Source organism: Poecilia reticulata, chromosome 3, assembly GCF_904066995.2.
Source record: "Poecilia reticulata chromosome 3, P_reticulata-male-v2, whole genome shotgun sequence".
Lineage (NCBI taxonomy): Eukaryota > Metazoa > Chordata > Actinopteri > Cyprinodontiformes > Poeciliidae > Poecilia > Poecilia reticulata.
Genome location: NC_088832.1, coordinates 18,351,915 through 18,372,994, shown reverse-complemented (window position 1 = coordinate 18,372,994; position 21,080 = coordinate 18,351,915). Strand labels below are relative to the sequence as shown.

At 36.6% G+C, this 21,080-nt stretch overlaps 1 protein-coding gene across 5 annotated transcripts in view; it reads left to right on the top strand.

Moving 5' to 3' along the window:
• mical2a (microtubule associated monooxygenase, calponin and LIM domain containing 2a) overlaps window positions 1–9,449 on the top strand; it is a 33,133-nt gene extending 23,684 nt beyond the window's left edge. Inside the window, exons 13-24 of one of the 5 annotated variants that reach the window (XM_008405305.3) lie at window positions 541–740; window positions 1,098–1,204; window positions 2,000–2,068; window positions 2,156–2,290; window positions 2,577–2,681; window positions 3,119–3,388; window positions 5,009–5,116; window positions 5,681–5,861; window positions 5,960–6,036; window positions 6,128–6,218; window positions 7,819–7,879; window positions 8,982–9,449. In XM_008405305.3, the coding sequence (XP_008403527.2) occupies window positions 541–740; window positions 1,098–1,204; window positions 2,000–2,068; window positions 2,156–2,290; window positions 2,577–2,681; window positions 3,119–3,388; window positions 5,009–5,116; window positions 5,681–5,861; window positions 5,960–6,036; window positions 6,128–6,218; window positions 7,819–7,877 (1,402 nt within the window). In that variant the 3' untranslated portion in view covers window positions 7,878–7,879; window positions 8,982–9,449. Of the gene's footprint in view, window positions 1–540; window positions 741–1,097; window positions 1,205–1,999; window positions 2,069–2,155; window positions 2,291–2,576; window positions 2,682–3,118; window positions 3,389–5,008; window positions 5,117–5,680; window positions 5,862–5,959; window positions 6,037–6,127; window positions 7,750–7,818; window positions 7,880–8,981 lie in introns of those variants that run through there. The other 4 variants (XM_008405303.3, XM_017304174.2, XM_008405304.3 and 1 more) reach the window with 4 other exon arrangements.
• The last annotated feature ends 11,631 nt before the right edge of the window (window positions 9,450–21,080 follow it).

The following is a 21,080-nucleotide window of genomic DNA, read 5'->3' as shown; positions in this document are numbered from 1 at the left end:
TTTGTGTGTGTTGCTGCTAGGTTACTGCTGGCTCCTTTACATTTCTCCTCCTGCCGTCTACACACCATATTTGCATAAAACACATCAGAGCCGCTGTTTTATTTCTCTCACTGGTCATTTTTTTTGCAGCTTTAAACTTCTTATAAGACTGTAGGTTTAAGTAAAACTATGCTTCTGTGTTAAACAAAGCCATTGTGCTCACACTGACTCCCCATGTTCGCGTTATCCTACCCTCACTCAGCGGTAGTCACCTGACGTGCAGAAATGAAGGATTTGCCAGCAAATAATTCCTTCAAAGAGTCTCTATTTCTTGCTGCCACATTCCTGTCTGGTTATTCCTGGATGGACAAATGGATATTTAGGTCATAGGTAAATGGGTTACTGAAGGGACTGGGGGGTAAATGAGAACCACGAGTAGCAGGAAGATTTCTAAAACTCAAACCACATTATGATAAAAGTTCAACTGTCTCATCTAAATGTTCAGTTTCTGTGTCATTGAGTATTTTAGCTCAATTTATTGTTTCTCCTTGTTGTTATCAGAGACTTTGACTCTTTAAATGAGGAAGACCACGCCGCGAACCTCCAGCAAGCTTTCGACATCAGCGATCGGGAGTTCGGGATTTGCCCGTTCACTTCTGCTTTGGACTTGAGCGCCGGTGAGGAGCTGGACAAAACCAGGATGATCGCTTACCTGTCGAAGTTCTACGAACTTTTCCGTGGGACTCCTCTACCTTCGTCGGGTACGTGGCTCTGTTTTAGTTAGGATGCCCTGGAGTTTACATTCTTTTCACCGTTTTCTTTGTTCAATAATTTCTTAATTTGAAAAAGAAAATAAATTTTACGGACGGATAGATGTTTTGCAGTTCTGCCCTTTTAAGGTGTAGCGGCTTGAGAAGAATGTCATTGTGTAGTGAAACTATGCAGTCATGTACTCTGTGATTCTTGATTGCATGCACGTTTCAACAGAAGCGCTCTTTAAAGTAAAACGTTTCCCTACACAAATACTGGCTCTCGAGACAAGTCCTGCTGCTTCATTCAACATGCTTTGTAAAGGAAAAGCTTGTCTAATTTACTCCACTGTGTTTCTTGCTAAACAGCAGATTCCAGAAGAGTGGATGAAAACAATGAAGAATATCCCTCAGAGGAAGTCAAAGCTAATAATAATGATCTCAATCTTGCACTGACAAGGAAGCGGGTGCCAAAGGTAACAGAGATGTTTAATCTGCTGTACTAAAAATAACTTAGTTGTCCTAATTTCTACTTTTTGTAATTTTATTTGATTTTTTTTACATATCGATTTGTTTTATTCGGCGGTTCAGTTGCATTTAAACTTATAGACTGTGCCTGTTTTACACTCTTCCGCTAAAGAAGAAAACCCTCAGGAAGGTGGTTCTGCATCTCAAACTAGCTGCTTTCTGCCCACATTTAAGTGAGACATTGTGGACGCATCTGAGGGAAACGTTGACGTATATTTTTATAAATTACTTTCAGAGCAATAACAGCCAATTCTCAAATAAGTTAATGTTGTATATTTACTTTGAAGCAGTTGATTGTAATTTCAACGCAGAAGAGAAAACGGCTTTGTACGTTAAAAAGAAGGCAGGCATGTTAAAAAAGGTTTACAGGGATAAGTGAATGTCGCTGGTTGGAACAATTCAGGTAATCCACCTTGTCAGGAACATTTTAGATATTGTAAAATGATGTTGTGGAGTTTTATGTTCAGCCTATGAACCTTATAATTACGAAACGTTACAACAGCAAGTGCCTCCCATACAGAGCTTAATGCAAGTGCTGTCAAAAGCCTGCATATTTTTTTACTCCAGCAACAAATCACAATTCAGTACTGTACGGATTTGTTTTGTTTTGGTGAAACAATAGAGGGGGTAAATAATTACTGTGTCTTAAATGTGTTCATGCTCATTAAAAAGCATCTGGTGTGTTTGCTCAGAGGCGCTGCTGCAGAAGGGTGTCATTTTTTTCCGTTGTGCTCCGTTTTCAGGATGAGAAGAAGTCGGACGGTACAGACTCCATGTACAAAAGGAGGCGAAGGTTCTTCTACCTGGAGGAGGTTTGTTAGCACAATCTTTAGTCTATAAGTGCACGTGCACTTTGTTATTTTACTGTATTCCTGAGGTTTTGTTCTGCTCTTCTTCAGGCCACTAACATGCGTAGTAACGGCTCATCAGTCCAACACGAACGGGAACCCAAAGAAAACAAAGTTCGCTCAATGGCTTCGCAGCTACAGGCCAAGTTTGAAAACAAGAGCAGCTACACGTTTCAAAAAGCACAGGTAAAACACTACAACATGTCTGGTGTGCTCCAATGTTTTTGCTGCTGCATTTTTTAAAATTCCTTCTAGGGAATCTGAACATCTGACATATATCTTCAAGTGTTTTACACATTTAAGGCTATTTTCTCTTTTTGAACTCAGCTGCTTAATTGCAAAATCTTAAACTGTGCTCTGTTGTTTAGGTGTTAAAACTCTTACTTCTGGCATGACCCTTTTCCTCTTTTTTTCCTCTTTCCTGTACTTTTTCACTAACACTTCCCCAATCCCCCTCAAAACCCCCATGCAGTCAGACTGTGAGTCGCTCTCGGTGCTCCCTAATCTTAGTCAGATTGATCTTCGGCCTGTTGGGATCAGGTCTCCGGTCCCACCTAAGCCGTCTTCGATGACACAGGTACCTTCAGGTGGCACAGCAGGCCCAAAAAAGTCTCTGACATTTTTGTTTATGTTCACTCATCAGTACATGAAATCAAATATTTAAATTTATGTATTTAGATTTTTTTTTATTATTATTAGAGAATAATCCCAAACAGAAAACAAAGTCTTAATCAATTGTGGATTTTTGCCAGGTCAAACATTTGGACAGCAAGTTTTCAATCTCAAGGAAAGCAGTATTTGTTTGAACAATTAAAACATTCGCTATTCATATTGATTTTTGATCAGATTTTTTTTTTTAGATACAAAATATAAAAAATGTCTCAATTTCAATGCATTTTTTTGTGACTGTAGAGAACCACCTGCATGTTTTTTTGTTTTTGTTTTAATAATCAACACACTCAGTGATTTTAGATGTGGATTTACAGGAGCTCCTATATGTACTATACCTTTCAGTTTGAAAAAAGTATCAGAAAAGCGGCTGAACAGTTAGCCAACCTTCCTCCAAAGACTCTGCCAAAACCCCAGCTTCGTCCTCAGCCCCAGCATCCATTTTTAGTCGTGAAGCTCAGACATGTTGATCAAACTCTCGCTGAGACGACGCCCCAGCCTGAGAGCGAGAGTCCCGAGCCCCCCGCGTCTCCTCCTCCATCCTGCCGCTCTGCTATCTGTTTCATGACAAGAGTTCTGCATCGCCTCAGAGAGGTGGACGAACACGTATCTGAGGTGAACACTTTCTCCTGCTCTGCCTGTCTGTTTTCCGCTCTGTGCTCTCCTTACATTGCTGCACGCTCCGATTCCCAAAAAAGGCCCCAGAGTGAATGATGATTGTATATTAAGTTCCCATTATACATTTTGGCTTGTGCAACATGCAGTCAGATGAAGTCAGCCCCCAATTATCCAGCTTTCCAGAAACGCCGAGCAGGCCAACAAACTTGGCTCGAATTTGTTTTACTGTTACAGTTGCAACAGCCAAATGTTTCTCATGTAAGCACATGTTGGCAGATTTTGAGTCACTACCTCTGTCAGTGCAATTTGTACCAGTGGAACCAGCATTTCTTCATTTGCTTTCATTGAAATATTTATGCAACCATTTCTTAAAGGAAGAAAGCCAAGAAATCATTCCTTTTTAAAAAATATGCAATGTTTTTTTTCTTTTTTACAATTTGCTCGATTTTTCACCTTAAAATGTAATGACGACTTTTTGCACACATTAAGAAATCACCTATTAAAATATGAATTTAGACTTTTCCATTCAATGCACTGGTGATGTGCTAAGAGATAACTTTTAATCGTTTATCTGTTTGAATGCAGTGCTTTTTCTCATCTTCTCTATTTAAACTAGTTAAAACATTAAACTAGTAACAACTTTAGTGCACATTGGGTTTATGAAAGCACAGCTGTTACAATATTACTCAAAAGATCATGAGCAGTAACTCCATCACAAAGTGAAACACATTTTATGGATTAAATACGCACACAGGGATTTTCCAAGCTTTTACTTCTGTTAATTGTGGTGATTTTCTGCTTACAGATAATGAAAACACAACATTTAAGATTAGGACACATTATAATTTAATAAATTTAAACTTTGTATTTGAAAAGTACTCTGACACCCTGATCCAAAAGTTGGTGACAGAGCTCTATGTGATAACCAGGCCTTGCTTAGCACAGAGCCTGAAAGCAGTTAATAAAATAATATTAAAACATATTTGGTAAGAGATGCATCAGAAAATGTTACCTTAAACAATTGAGAGAAATATACATCAATTACCTGTGCTTGATTGAATTGTGGTTGTGAGCCACATAAAATTATGGACCACACTTTGGACACCCATAGCATAATAACAGAAGTTTCTTAGCTCACAACAGAGAGACAGAAATGATAAAAAGTTATATGTGAACGTCTAGATGTCTTGTATCTAGTCTGGTATGAAAGGAAATCATATAAATATTTTCAATCAGATCTGTTTTAAATAACCCAAACCAGTTGAATGGAAGGTTCATCTGATTATCCATTAGTTTTCAACTTCTCTGATTTATATCTTTTTCATCCAATCACTACAGGAAACGTAACAATTCCTATAACAGAACATTACATAACTTGGAGGATCTGCTCCTCTGAGTTACGACTTGAACTCAACCAAATGTGATCTGCTGCAGCAACTCTTTGTGTGAGGTCTAAAATTAAAGTAATCAATATGTTGCTGAATGCAAAACAACGATTGTTTTCTTCTTGATGATATACACTCTTCAGGGCCACACAGGTGTTTGGAGTTAGTACTCTGTCTAGTTTGTTTGTGGGTGAATGTGAAGACTGTTGATTTTCCCTTTGTTATCTTGTAGAAAAAAGCTCAAACCCAACAAGTTAGGGCGTTTCAGACAAAGAGCATAAAGGAAAAAGCTGTTCACCTTAGTGGACTGCTCTCAGGCGACAGTCCTGACGTTCTCAAGGTGATTATTGCAAATCGTGTGAAGCCTGCATGCATGTGTTTGCTTTCTCACTTATGAATTAATTTTATTCACTCGTATATATTTCCACGCAGTGTGTGTTCCCAATGTTTACACTCCTAAAACAACAACAACAACAAAAAAACGTATAATCTCGAGATAAGCAGTGTTGAATAAATGTTTAAATAGAAGTATTGGTGTGTCTGCATGACTGCTATTGTAGGATTTTTATATAAAAATTACATGTAAAAATTCTGCTTTTCTTCTGAGAGCTTGTTTTAAGTGCTCTTCCAGCTCCATATGTTTTTAATTTCAAGCAGCCCTCAGAGGAGAAGCGTGTGGTGGCACTTTGTGGGTTTTGGTGCGCCACCCAAACAGCCCTGTTTAACTGAACAGCCAGATGTTGGAGAGAAGCACCTCCATCAGCTACAATCCAGAAATTCATGTCAGCATAAGATCTGAACCCTGCAGAGCCATGGAGCATCCTCTGACGGCCGACGTTTCTTTTTTAACATGTATATTAGTGGCTCAAATAATGTGAAATAACGGCTTGCTTCTGTTTTCCAGGGAAGTTCGATAAGAAGGACTTTTTCCCAGTCGGCTGACAAGTGCTACTCTTGCTCCAAGCGCGTTTACATGGTTGAGAGGGTCTGTGCCGAGGGGGTCTACTTCCACCGGGAATGTTTCCGGTGCTCCACCTGCAACTGTTCTCTCCCACAGGGAGCGCATGCGTTCAACTCAGAAGAAGGTACGTGTCTTTGTGCATTTTTTTCATGTTGATCATGACCAACTTTCTTTAACAGGCTTCCTTAATTTTTATTTTATTTTTTTTAAATTTTTTTGTAGGGAAACTCTACTGCAAACTTCATTTTCATCAGCGCAACAATGGGACAAATCTGCGAAGGACTTTTTCTCTACCTCCAGTGAGTACAACGTTAATCAATTTTTATTTTTACTTTTCTAACATTAGCGTGGTAAAATGACCCAACATCTGTGCATGTCGTCCTCACTCAGAATCGGAATCGAGCTCAGGATCGAATTGCTGCAGAAGGAGAGGGCTCCCAGTCCAGCAGTTCGGCAGAGCTGGAGAGCCCGCCTTCAGCAGGTACCTGCACTTCGTTCATAAAGAAAAAGCTGAACTGGTCGCTGAGTGTGACGCGCGCCGTCTGTAACGCCCCCTGGTATCTGTCTCGCCGCGCTCGCATCGCAGCACAGGCCCTCGCCGGCCACCTGAGAGACAACGCCCATGACTACACGTTACTGTATGAGCTACTGAGCATGAGCTTGCCCCTGTTGTTTGTTTTGCAAGAGGTTCTGCTGCAGATGCACACTGAGACTGTTCCCGATGAGCCGAGCGCCTTGCAACCCACGCTGCTTTGGCTGCAAGAGCAGATCGGGCACAGGCTCATCTAGTTTCTCAACGGGCAAAAAAAACTGTTTTGATTTCAAACATTTCTCCACCTTACCACTAAATTAGTGGACCAGGTGCACACTGATTGAAATGCTATCATTGTACATGCATGGAAGCAGGATTTTGACGTTTACTCAATAGTAAAAGCATGGGATGCGTCTGTGCATCAGCCAAAGAGGAGAAAACGGATCAGTTATGAGGTGAGTGAATGCATTAAATCAGAATCAGTAGATTGTAGTCATTGGACCGACTTAGCCTAATCACCGTTACTGTAGATTTGCCCTAGCTAATAGCTGTTTCTGAAATCCTATGAGTCTTGTGATTGGAGTTATGACTCATGAACTCTATGCACTTTATTTTGGAGAATTGTTTTGTCCACGTAGCGATAAACTGTCACCTTGGACAAAATGTCCTCTCTCGTGTTCGCAGCTGTTGCAGCTTTATTCTTAATAAACGTATTATTTCGAGATGCTGGCAGAGTTGCGTTTTACTGACACTGTGGTAATTCTCTATTTGATTTTATGACTTGTTTTCATTCATTTTAGTTTTTCATGAATAACACCAGAGTCTACCACTGTCCTTAACTTTGGGGAGTGTTTTGCTTTATGTTGCTGCCATCTACTGGTGCCTCAGAAGATTGCAGCCAGACAACAGACATTCAACCTCAAGTTTTTTCACCTATTTTATGTTATTTTATTTTTGATTACCATTTTTAACACCCCCAATGTGTTTAATATGGTCAGATTTACTTTAATCTGAACGCATGCTGTAAAGTGTTTGAATGTGTTTGCCATTTTATTTTTTCAAAGGACGTTGTTGAATAAACTGCAAACCTCTCTGACTGGAACCAACCAGCTGCTTCCTATAAAAGTACGCAGTCTAATGATGCTCATAGGGCACTTTAGATTTAGTTTCACATATAGAGATTTATTTGAAAATGATTGCTAACATGCAATGCATCTAAAGTGTTTACAGCGTGGTAAAACTTTATGTTTCGCTATGAGCTTTATAATATTTTGAACCTGCAACTGAATGTCTTGTTTACTGTTCAAGAGGAAAATGACAGTGTTTCAAAATGCCAAAGAACTTTTTTTTTCAGCGTGCAAAATGGACTCGTATAAAATATAATTTATGCATCTTTATCGCAAATGAATCTGTACGTTGTTGGCTCATTGTGAAAGTCGATATCATGTTTGCATAAACATTAAATTCTTGTGTGCATTCAGGTGTTTTATTGTTGTCCTTATGTTAGTGTCAGTGTTTCAGCTCCTCTTTCTCTTCTTTTATCACTCAGCTGACGACTTTTATGAAGCATTTGAAGCACACGGATGGTTAGGAGAAATTACGTTTTGAAGGTGATTCCCTGCATGGACACATGGTTTGTGCTGTGAACACTTCACTGTCGCAGAGTCTAATCTGAGTGGCAAACTGTGGAGTTTGGTTTATCTAAAATCATGTCTGATGCGCGGCTTCTGTGTTTCCAGTGTTTTATCAGTCCTTGATTTGCCTGAGGAAGCTGTTTATGCTAACTTAGCATGACTTGAGACTATGACACTCACAAGGTGTGACTTGTTCTAAACCAGAGCTTCTCACATCTTTTTATAATTGCTGTCCAGTTCCAAGTAACACCGCCTGCTAGGAGTTCTTAATTATTTCCCCCCATTCTCTTCGCTTTGAGAAGTTTCTAACAATGCAACAATGTAAACAAAAGGCCTATGTTGGCTGTTTGGTGCAGATTACCAATTTAATTGTTTGCAATTACCCTCCAATACTGATGCCAAAATTTAAAGCTGGAGAATTCAACTGAAGGAACTTCTTAAGTCCGAATTTCAAACTTGGAAACTGAGGTGTTCCTCACTAATCCTAAACTTTAGTTTTTCTGCCGTTCTGATGGTTTGTTTCTCATTAAATCAGTGGCAAACCCCCCTATCTATGTTTGTGGCTGCTGTTTGCTAACTATCTTGAATACTACAGAAACAACAACATTTTATATTGCATTTGTTTTTAAAATCGAAATGTTCCGTGATTGACTAATCAACTCATTACAACTCAAGAGTCTTTGTTCTTTGCACTGACTTGATGCTTTATGGCAAAAGCACCAAATGGTAGAACAATAAATTCATGACACGTAATTTTCCCTCAATTATTGAAATCACTTGATCTACACCTAATGGTTGTCATAAAAAGCAGTTCATAACCATTCTTGACACATATCCATCTTTGTAAGACCTCAATTAATAATTGACCATTTAATTCTAAAAGCTGCAATGTAATTGACACATTTTCACTGAGGAAGAGTGAAAGTTCATAAAATTACTTTTTTATAATAAGACTTTCTAAAAAACAAACAAAAAACAGTTCTTTATGTATGTATTTAGTTTACAAAATAAAACTAAACATTTAACAGTGCATATTCTCTGTTGAATTGTGTACATATTTTTTGCCTCCTACATTTAGAAGCTGCTGAAGAAGAGAAGTGGCTTCCAGGACAGCAAGTTACAGCTTAAGCATCATTATTTCTCATTGCTGATAATTTGGTTTTACAGAGATGTTAAACTGTCTGTAAGTAATCAGTTCATGTCTTCATCATCATTGTATGGGTGATTTTGTTGGCCTGCTCTGACCTAGTGTTGTACATCACATGGTGGCTCTTTTTATCAGATGACATATTTAGCAGCTTAGCCTGTTATATATTTTTTCCTTGACCAAAATTAACAAGACAATTCTTCATCCATCAATTTAAAAAACCCAAATCAATGTCAAAAATCACGTGCTTTCCGGATTCCTCGCCTGCAGTCACTTGTTCTGTCAAATTTACACAAAACTCTGAACATAATGAGCATAAAAATAAGGACAATGTGTAGTTAGAGAATCTGTACCAGTGAGACAAGTAAAAACTGGATAATAAAAGTTATAATATTCTAAGTTTTTGCCTCTTCTTTTTAACATAAAAAACCCCAACTTAAAATCAAAATCCACTTATGTTTTGAACACTGTTCAGAAATGCACAAAAAACTCCAAGGGTTGAACCTTCACTGGTTCAACACAGCATATAAAAACACTTTTGTATCGTTCATAGAAAAAAGGTCCTTGACTTTGAAAAGAGATGATTTGCTATATGAATGAACATTTTGTAATTAATTTTTTTGCAACAAGGAAAAGGAATTCTTCAAAATTGGATTTATTTTCTTTTTATTTGCATCTGCTCATTTTTATTTGATTATGTAGCACATAGATCAATGAGGAACTGGCGTTTTTTCAGCATGAAACATCAGAAATAATTCACTGGTCTCCATGAAATCTTACTTAACTCAATACCAGAAGGGGGCGCTGTGCTGCATAATTGAAAATGAAAACGGTGCTACCTTGACAACACAGACATCAGATCGTCAATTTCTCAAAAATTGACGATCTGTTATAATAATCATAAAAACAAAATAGCTGTGAAGGAAATGAATCTTAAATGAGCTTATCAAAACTGTTTGAATCATTTTATTCCATAAAAATAATTATTAGAATTTTTAGATAGCCTATTTTTTCTAAATAATAGTTTCTCTTTTTATTTCACTACAAATAAAATATTTTTGAAAAATAAATGTAATCCCTTCGTTTTACATCTTGAGGTCAGTCTGGAGCAAAACGCTTCCCCTGATTTTAAAAGTATGAGCACAAGAGACAGTTTACAGCCAGAAAGAAATGTTTCCTTAGAAATTTATGTTTAAATACAGAAGAATAAAAAAATAAGTAATAATAATTCAGGCATCTGATTCTATAATAAAAGTGGGTTTGTTAATGTGTCTTTTCTTTTATGTACAAAATTGGACCGAACAGGAACTGATGCCGATTATGTTGCTAAATTATGAGCAAAACAGGACATTTTGTGTCTAAATTGTTTCTTATTTTTACATTAGAGTTTTCATATTAATTTCCAACATGCGCCACCATATTTTCTACCTGCATCAGGTGCAGAGGCAGTTTGTCGCTATGCTGATTTGTTGTTTGAGCAACAACATTCTCCTGCCCACAAAGAGCCATTTTGTGAAAGTAAAATTTATTGAAAAAAGCAATCTGTGCAAAAGTACAATTGTTATAAAGATGTACAAATAGAGTTCAGCGAACAAGAGTATTCACACCTCTTGAGATTTTTCACATTTTGTCACATAACAACTTCAAATTTCAGTGCATTTTTGTGGGAATTTTATTGACATAAAAAGCACATATTTCTGAAATGAAAGGAAGATAAAACATAGTTTTTACAAAGAAAATTCTGAAAAGCAAGACCTGAATTTTTATTCACCACCACCTGAGTCAGTGGTTTAAAGAACCACCTTTCATTACAGCTGCAGATGTTTTGGATTACATCTGTTGATTGTCCATCCTTCTTCGCCATTTTCAGTTTTATTCAATGGGGAGTATCTGTGAACAGCAATTTTGGAGTTCTGCTGCTTGGATTCATATCTGAAGCTATTTTCATATTTTAAGCAGCCCTATGTAGCTCTGACTGCATGTTTCTGAAGTTTCAGATCGCTTGCAGCCTTTAAAAGGTTTTCTCTCAGGATTCTTGTTGTTAACTTCATTCATCCTCCAGCCAATCAGTGATCAGCTTCCTTGTGCCTGTTGGAGAAAAGTATCCCCACTACATGATGCTGCCACCCCCTTTCAGGCTCGGGATACTGTGTTCATTTGTATAAAGTGCAGTCTTAGTTTCCCTATTACACTCTATGTTTGGTATGTAGGCCAAAAATAATTAGCTTAGATTTCATCTCACCAGAGCTCCTTCCTTCACGTTTGCTGTCGCAAACTTTGGATTTAACTTATTGACTTTCTTTCCATAAAAGCTAAATGCTTGTCTCTGCTCCAAAAATACCAGAGTTGGAAAGTACAAGACAAATAGTTGTCCAGTGTCTAGACTCTCCCACCTGACCATGTGGATCTCAGCAGCTCCTTTAAAGTTATTTTTGGCTCTCCACAGTTGCTACATTCATCGTGCTCAGTACGGTAGGTTGCTATAAAGTTAAAAACTTACATAGTGTTGCTACACGCAAGGGGCAGGGATTGTTGCAAAATCAGAGACTCAACACAGTCTCTGATTGTCGACCTGAATTTAATTTATGGGTAGCAGAAGGAAGGGGGGGATGAATGCAAAAACTATATTTATATTTATTTATATAGCAAATGCCTTGCTGCTGAAATGTGCTATACAAATAAATAAATTTAGATTTTAGATTTATTAAAGAAAAATGTGCAAAAGAAAAATGTCACATAAATTCTTTCAGAGACATGGGGACGGATCAGTGATTTAAATACATTTCTGGACTACTCATCCCTTAAAACGTTTTTGGGGTTTCAACACTAATAATACATACACGCACGCACACACGCGCACGCACGTACACACACACACACACCACATCACACACATACATGCACACACAATAAAAACAGGAGTATTACAAAATTATATTCTGTTATTCTGTCATGTTGATGGTAATTTAGAACATGCTTAGCATGAGTTTTATTTAATCTTTAGATATTTCTTATAAATATAATATTTGTACTATTTGCCTGGTAAGTGTTATCAAAAATGCCTAATAGGTGTTTGATGAACAACAACAAAAGTTTTTTGAGATGGTTAAATCATAAAATAAAAAGTAGATTAATTTTCACCGAAACAAATGATTTGTTTTTATATTTTTGCAAAATGTCCAGCAGAGGCAGAGATAGGTTTGCTTTGTTGTGTTTACCTCTGCAGAGTCTAATCTGTTTACTGACCTCTCACAACTCGTCCATTTCTTTTTTTCTTGTTCAATAAATGACTTTTTCTTTAAATGCATAAAGAGTAGAGGAGAAGAGAAAACAGGCCGCACAGTAACTATGATTAACCTTCAAGCAAAGGAGCAATCAGTCTGAAAATTGCATTGAAATTACAGAAGCTGTGAAAGTTGATGAAAAAACTGGAAAAAACTGGATAGTGATAAATCTAAAAATAAAAATGTCATTATTTTTGCACTTTTACGCAAATCACCCTGCATTTAAAAACAATTCATCAGTCAGAGGAGACACAAAACGCTGCCAGAGTTAACAAACAATGTAAATGTTGGGCTGAAAGTCAAAAAGCAGCTGGCATTTCACTATTTTCCTCCATTCTGAACACTACACAATTCTGTTTTTTTAGTGAGTGCAAACTTCTGGCTTTACTATGCAGAATATGAACAAACAGAAACTAGAGGAAACTGAACAAAAGAAGCAGCACAGAACCTCTCGCTCTCATGTTGCCACACAGGAACATCAAGAGTGGTGTCATCCAGCGCCTCCGTTCCGCCTGCTGCATTTAACCTGCTGACATATAAGTGGAGCTGTGCTGGCTGTCTTTAAGAGTGTAGCTGCAGCTTCTGCTGGTTCGACGGCAGAAACAGCTGCACAAATAGGGCAAATGCTAAAGCTACTTGCTAGAAAGGAAAATTAAAACTGAGATTTTTTGGTTCTTCTCATCTACATCTATCTTAGTCTAGGAATTTTTAACATTTAAACGACCATCTTGACAACAATATGGTCTTTGTATTGAAGAAATCACAAACTACAGAGGGCATAGTGCAAAAGATGATCTTTTATGTTTTAATTATTTTCCTTTTTTTTTTCTTTTTTTTACCCAAAGGAATGGTTTGGTTGGTTGTACTTCTGTGACTGCAATAAAAATTATTGTCAGATTATTTAATTTCTTTCTCCTATTTCCCTCCTTTTTATGACTTTATGTCAAATTTATTAACATATTTATATGTCATCCTAACAAGAGGAGCGGGGAGATTTCTTGAAAATATTGTATTGTTTTGAATGCCTTCTCATGAGATTCTGTTTTCCTTATTTTATTTCTTTACAGTTTTTTGTACAGTTTTGCCAGACCCAGTTGTTAACTCATGCTCATGTTCAACTAAGTAAATTTGCAACAAGAACTGAAAGAGAAACTAATTTCCTTATTTGTCTTTTTTTCTTTTGGTGCCAAATTGGCAACAAAAAGGAAAAGAGTACAAAGAAAATCAGAATTATTTCAGGTATTTCAGGTATTTGAATGAAAAGGCAACATATTACTAATGATTATGTTTGTTTACTTAGAAGCCTGTTATATAAAACTATGAAATCTATTTTAAGCTCCAATAAATTGCAGAATTGCTATACAATGTTGTGTCTATTTCCTGTTTACTCTTCCTTATTAAGATGACAGATCTTTTTTTATTTCAATGGCAATTTTGGCAAAACAAAAGAAATTAAAAATACTAATTTGAACTTAAAAGAACATCTGTTTCTTGTTTTTCTCAATTGATTAGATACTTTATGGTTCCATGCCCCCAAGATTTATGTTTCTTCCTTTACTCAGGAGGCTTTTTGCATCTGTGGTTCCACAAATTGTTCTGCAATTCCATAACTCAGCACTGGATGCCTGTGAATGTGAATTTATTAAGTGGAAAAATGCAGCTCAGGATCCTTGAAGAAGTTAAAAAAAATTAAATAAAATGTTTTTGGACATGTCTCCTGGATTCAGCTGGTGCTGGGAACCTCACACACATAGCTGTAATTGCATTTTTAAAATCTAATCAAGAAGGACAAACATGACAGCCTTCAACACAACCAAAGTCCTTCAGATTTCTCCTGTGCGCCTGAAGCAAAAAAAAAAAAAATTCCATCAACCTGCTCAAATCATGCCTCTGCAGCACGCAGAGTAAGGTAGAAAAAATGCTGTTCAGTCTTGTGCATTGTTGCTTTAGTGCTGGGATTTTATCGTTTCAATTTTGATCATTTTCTCCATATAGGTAGGCAGAAAGACAAATAATTGCTGCGCATTATGTACTGTACATAGTTGTATAGAAAAGCTATTAAAAGAAACCGTATTTCTGGTAAATGGACTCGAAATGAGGACGTGAAAATCAATTTAGATAAAAATGTCACGGATTATTACTTTAATTGCATTCCACATACTTGTCATTTACCAGTTTTCAAAGAGGAATGAAATATAGCTTTCCTTAATAAAGCAATTATATTTCTGAACTAAATTATAAAAAAAAGCTGATAAATGATACTAAATTCTGGGAATATTTTCCACTGCATCGACTAATTGAAACATATTTTAATTGTTTTGCATAGTGTTTTTCTAAAGGATTTTAATAATTAAACCGTGCATAGAATAATGCTATGTAAGTCATCTGTAAATCAGAAAGAGGTGAACTTTCTCTACGCAATGTGATTTTTAATTACTTGCATTTTTTTTTTCCTGAGGAAAATCAGATTAGAGTCATGTAAACATCACCGCCTTTTCTCATTTTCTGTTCAAAGATCTTTTTAACGTCTCCTGTGGGGGTTTGCTTATAAAATTCAACATGTATGTGAACGTGTGTAGCCGCAGATGCAGCCCGATGTTGGAATCAGCTGAAAGAAGTCAGGGTTCCTTTCTCAGCCTGCTGATGTGCTCTGATTTACATCAGCAAAAGAGGCTTTCCACAAGGACGGATGCAGCAGTCGGAAAAATGGGACTCGTAGATGAAAACAATAGATGAGAGGGTGGCACTGCTACCCTTCCTTCCATTAAATTATTTTTCAAGATTATTAATTCAAGTGGATGAATAAGGAGAATAGATATTACAGTGATGGGCCAAAAAGAATATTTTAGGAGACCTATTCCAAATCTTTTGATACGATTACACAAGATGTTTTTCTTATGTGTGTTTTATTTATGTGGTTTGATAAAGAGCTCAGTGTTAATGCAGCTCATAATGACATTTCAAAGAGTGAAACAACAGGGCACACAATATAAGTCTGTAAAAGGCTGAATTAGTACTTTTTTTTCAATAGCAGAAGAACACTGTGATTAAATGTAATTTTTCCCTTTTTTTTTACCCAAGTATATCATAATCCAATGAGGGTTAAATGAGGTAATTTCTACTGACATCCCAACCTGATTTGCATTTTGCATAATGACTTCCTAGCTGCTCATCATGGTTTAGTGGTTAAAGAAATGTCTCACTCTCAGGATTAGTTCAGGTAGAAATTCTGCTGTCAATAATATTCATTAAAAAAAACTCAGAAGGTGAATAATCTTTGCAGAGCCTTTGTAAAGAGGTCTCCCTTTGGAGATAGAGTATTCTAGAGTTACTCAAAACTGTTAGACATGCTGTCAACATATTGTGGTCCTGATGGGATGCATATTTAGGTTTGCTTGCATGAAACCTAAATTAAAATGTTTATTGTGTATTAAGAAGTAAAACTCTTTTTTTTATTAAATAATTTAATTAAATCCAACTGGAGGTAAAATGTGGCATTAAAAGAAACACAAACCAAAAGGTGATCAATCAAAACCTAATATTGCAATTGAGAAATGTTACTGGAAGAAAGTGACCACTTCAACTGACATGCTCTCTCAAAATGTACCAATGGAAATAAAATATATTTTATCTTGTTATCTAAAAAAAAAAAAATGGTTCTTTTTCTTCTTAAATTTTTCAGCTTCTCAGATAAAATGTTGTAGATCTTGGCAGCCACTTAGGGTAGAGTCTATAACTGTTAATCATTCGGTAATTTTTGCAAGAAAACATTTCCTGCTTTGAAAATCTTTGAACAAAACATATCAGCCGAGTTCAAGAATGTAAAAAAAAAAAATGAAAGTGGTGGAGTGGTTAAATGCCCATGTACAATGTACAGAGTTTCAGTTCCTGACCTTTGTTACATGTCTTACGTCTTTTATCTCTGGAGGCTTTCAGCTCCTCTGATGCCAAACAGCAAACTTTGGAAATCAAAATTACACTGACATGGAAGCTTTATATTTTTTTCCACTTTTCTCACCTAATGCTTTTACTTCTGGACACCTTTATCAGTGGATCAGGTAACTGAAACAACCATTAAACTGGTGACACAAGCACCAAACGTGGCACAAATACTCCTTAACCACTGTGTTAGTATTGTTGGTAGTTAGATTTATTAGACTTGCCGACTTTGATGTCATACTATCTGACTATCTGATACACTGCACACCTATGCAGAAAAATATCTATAGGGTTTTTCATTCAAAATGACTCAGGAATTGAAGGAAAGTCATTAAATCCTTTTATTTGGTTTGACTATTATCATTTCAGTGATATTTCAAATCAATTCTAAGAGCCTTGAGCAGTTATAGTGTGTTATGTTTCCACTTTCCTTAGAAAATTAAGTCTTGTTTGTTTTTTTTTCCATTGTTCAACCTTGACAACTTTCTTATCCTAATATTTAACACTTTTCACACGTCTCTCGTTCTCTTCCTCCCTCTTGAGTTAGTTTTTCTTATTGTATCACTGAAAAGGATTTAAGATGTTTTTATTCCTGTGTGATTGATGTTTCGCGCCCTCTTTCCAGGTCTTCATTGTTGGGAAAAAAAAAAAAGGATGGCAGCTGGGGATAAATCTGATTACTGGCAGCTGGAGAATGCTTTCTGTCTTGTTTTATTAAAGTATTCATACATATTTTCAACTGACTAGAATAGATCTTCAACACAAAATATGCAATGATTCTAGGAGAAAGAAACCCTTTTTTTTTTAGATTTTTTTCTGAAGAAGTTTAATTTAAAGTGAATTAATAAATTGGCATTATGTCTGATTTTAAGCTAAAATAAAAAGTACGCCGTTTTTTTTACATAATCGTTTATGTAAAATACAAAGTCGTATAATTTTAAAGTTGTACAGTTTATGTCAGAATCACTCCCAGTTCGGTAGCTGCCCCTAATTTCGATTGTAGGCGTTCGCATGCGAACTAAGTCCAGGTTGTCTTGCCAGCCTCCTCCTCTGACATTTAAGCTTGGATTGTGACAATGCATTTCAATAGCCTATTGTTCTGAACCTCTATCATCTGTGGCGCCCAGTACCTGGATGCTGCGCTTTTTTCACCAAAAAGCAGAAAATGATCACCCATAATCAGACATCATACACCAAGATGTCTTGAACAGGAGCATTTCCAGCCATTAGGTGTAATTACAGCCCTGTATCTGCCTTTATATACCACTGTATTCATATCTAATAAGCCTCTCTGCACCTACTAAGACCACAGTCTCTCGCTGGCCTTTTTATAGGACAACAGCGGTTCAGGGAGCAGTTAAGAAAAACACCCTGAAAAAGTGTATACTTGGCAGAGCCGAAACTGGGGATGAGTGTCTATTAAAGGTTTGGAGCTCGCATGTGCTTGTTATTGATTCGTGCTAAGGCAACAGAACAGGAATATTTCACAAAAATGATCCATGTTTTCCGCTGTTATCATGTCTCTGTGTGGACGTGTAAGTGCAGGTTTGTGGATTTCGAAAATCTCCAGAGAAAATCAGCACCCCTTTTTAAAAATATATACACACACCAGAATAAAAAAACGATTTCTGTAGGGAACACTTTTTTTGTGTGTCATAATTTTGGGGCCCAAAAGCTTTTTTTGTGCCAGATGGGAGAAATTTGACAATAGTGTTAGTTGTTTTGTGAAGCACAACATAAAAAAAGAAGAGAAAGAAAAAAAAAAAAAAAGGAAACATGCATCTGTGTGATATCAAAAAATCCTCTGCCTGAGATACAATCGGAGTGCACATCTGGTCATAATCACATTTCAAACATTGGTTATGCAACAATCTGCCTTTAATGTCTGCAGCCCATTGGCAGCATCATTGAAATGAGATAAAGAGATTTGTAGGTATCAACCATGTATGCAAACTGTTTAACTGTGATAAAAAACAGGGGGTGCAGTGTTTATTAGGATTTAACATAATTCCATCGAGTGACACATTTTTCAATCACTCCTCCACTATCCGTTTTGCGACGGCATACTCCTGTGTGCTAGTACACGTGGTATGTAATATCTGATGCAATTTGATGTTTTTATTTTAAGTCTCTTTGTCATTTGATAAAAACTCACAACTATAAATCAGATGTTGAAATGTTGGGTGAGGTTATATTTAGAAACGTGAGACTAGAAACAGTTTTTGTTGTGTGAGCTGAAGAACCGATTGCTGTTGATCTGAAAGAGAAATGCTTTCCTACTTCTTCCTGATTTCAGCTGCTCAGTAGAACAGGATGAGCTTTTGTTCTTCTCTTATTTTTCTCTTATTCATAGGGATGACAGGCTTTTTCTTTAGGTGATCAAAATAACACAATGTTGAACGGTTGGAGCATCGTTGATGGCTGTAGTTGGTACAAATGAGAATCAGTTCAACAAAATAGTTCACCTTCGGAGTATTTTTTCAAATGAAGACAAATATTTTCTCTCACATTGGAATTAAACTTGAAATTAAAAGCTTTAATAAATTTTGTTTGGTCTTGCATTCCTCAACATTTTGTCTCTGGGTCTGCTTTGATAAGTACAAGCACCTTTTTCTAAAAAAATTTAAATAACTTAGCAAATCTGCAATGCAGAATTGGAAGTTCTGCCAAACCGAGCAGATAATATTGCATGTTTCTGTGTGAAAAACCATATACTAGTCATTTATAAATAATGCTAAGTGGATATCTGGTTTTGTCATTTATTGAATAAAAAAGCAAGACATTAGTCCTGTACAATTGCAACCAATTACTATCTATCGGATGAATTTTCAGTCTCGCCTTCATTTCTACAGATTTTCTCATTATTGTTTTCGAAAGGAAAAAAACTTCTGGCAAAAAAGCCAAACAGACACATCAACAAAGAACTAGTTGTAAATTATATATATAGGCATGCTTCCTTGCAAGGACACAAACTATTCCCATTTCTTTTGGCTAAATTCGCAAAACATGACAAAGAAAACAATGGTTTGATGGTGCATAAATACCATTTTATGCCAGTCTACAAAAAATTTAAGAAATTACTTAAAAGCAACAAGTCACAAGTTTATAAAATCACTTTTTTGTAGTCAGTGTCTGGTTTAGAACAACGCCCTGCTAGACATTGAGGATCCAGATAACATGTTACATGGTTACAAAAACCCTTTGTTTCTTCTCAGGGTTTTAAAAAACTAATGTCTGTTTTGAAAAAACAAAGAAAGGTAAATACTGATTGGGAATTATTTAAGTTGCATGTTTTAAACATTTCAATATTTATAGCTTTATGAGTAAAATAATATATTTGTTCTTTCGCAATCTGTTGAGATGTTTGATTTGAGTCATATATGCATTTGGCAGAGTAATATAGGAAAATAATGAGTTAAAGTGACCAAAGTCAAGAAGCATCAATGGAATAGGTATAGCTATGCTTTTAAAAGAAAGCTCAATTAGTGATATAGCAGTATTTTAACTTTCAGAGGCTGTGTTCCCTTTGACCACAGCAGATAACCATGGAAACCAGAGCACTGTGGCCATCAAACTAGGGAATGATTCAGCAGCTGAGGTCTTTTGATCCAAAAAGGAAGATAATTAAATTCAGCAGAGTTCTGAGTAACTACTGGTCTATAAGTAAAGATGGTTTAAAAGTGAGGCTTTTGGATTTTGACCCAGTAATTATCTGCGCAGCAGTTCAGATACTTTTAGCTGTAACAGTGTTCAGATTGTTGTTTTCAATTTTTGGCATCATCATCCTGAGAGAGGATCAAGTCTTACTGCCAGCGCATCTTGTTTTTACTATCGACTTTATTCCCCCCCCATATCAATCAAAACAAGCATGTTTTGATTGATATTTGCTTATAAGACGATGCTCTCCTCACACCTTATTTAGTCTGCAACCAGTGCTTTAAGATCATTCTGCCACTTTAAGGGGTGATGGAAAGAGACCCTGATATGAAAAAAGTGGACACAAAAACTGGGTTATTGTGTCACCATGGAAACTCTTATCCCCACTGTATTTTACTGCATATGCCCAATCATGTTTACTGCCTTTGACTGCTTTCATTTTCATTTTTGAAACCATGCAGATTCACAAGAAAACCCTGCAAAGCTTGCCCATTTTCAACAGTTGGCTCACTTCTGAAAACGCTGATCAGTTACGGTTCACTCTCCCACATCAAACTCGAGGCTTTCTCCAGTACATGATTTCATTTTTAAAACATTACTGGGGTTAGAATATTCTATTCTGTTTAAATGACTTGCATAAAATAAAAAATAAAAAAAATAAAAAATTGTAATTAGGAATGTGACAATGTATTAGCCAGATAAGATCAGTAAATAAAAAGTGAATGTAGTTTTGTGTCATAAAGCACATTTTCTTTATGAGCTTTGGCACATAAACACATAAAACAACATGAGTGCAACATAAATGTATAGAAAGAAGAGAAGCTGCATCGGCTGAGCGGTGGGCTGGCCCATTCCTTTTCGTTTAACCTGTAAGTGGCCCTCACTAGTCTCTCTCTTATCTCTGAATAAAGTGAATCAGTGTGGCTGGCTGAGCAGTCTAAGCGGAGAGCCAGGAGAGCACCTGGCCTTACACGGCGATCTGATTAGAGGAGGTTGCAGGCCAGGCTGAACCAGACCAGGCCAGAATGTGGCAGCAGCAGGGCATATGTGAGTGAAGTGAACAAGATCAGACTAATTCTATTGCACCATTACCTTCTCCTTTTTTGACGGAGCAGGGTCAAATCAAAGCAATGCCACAGCACAGACCAGC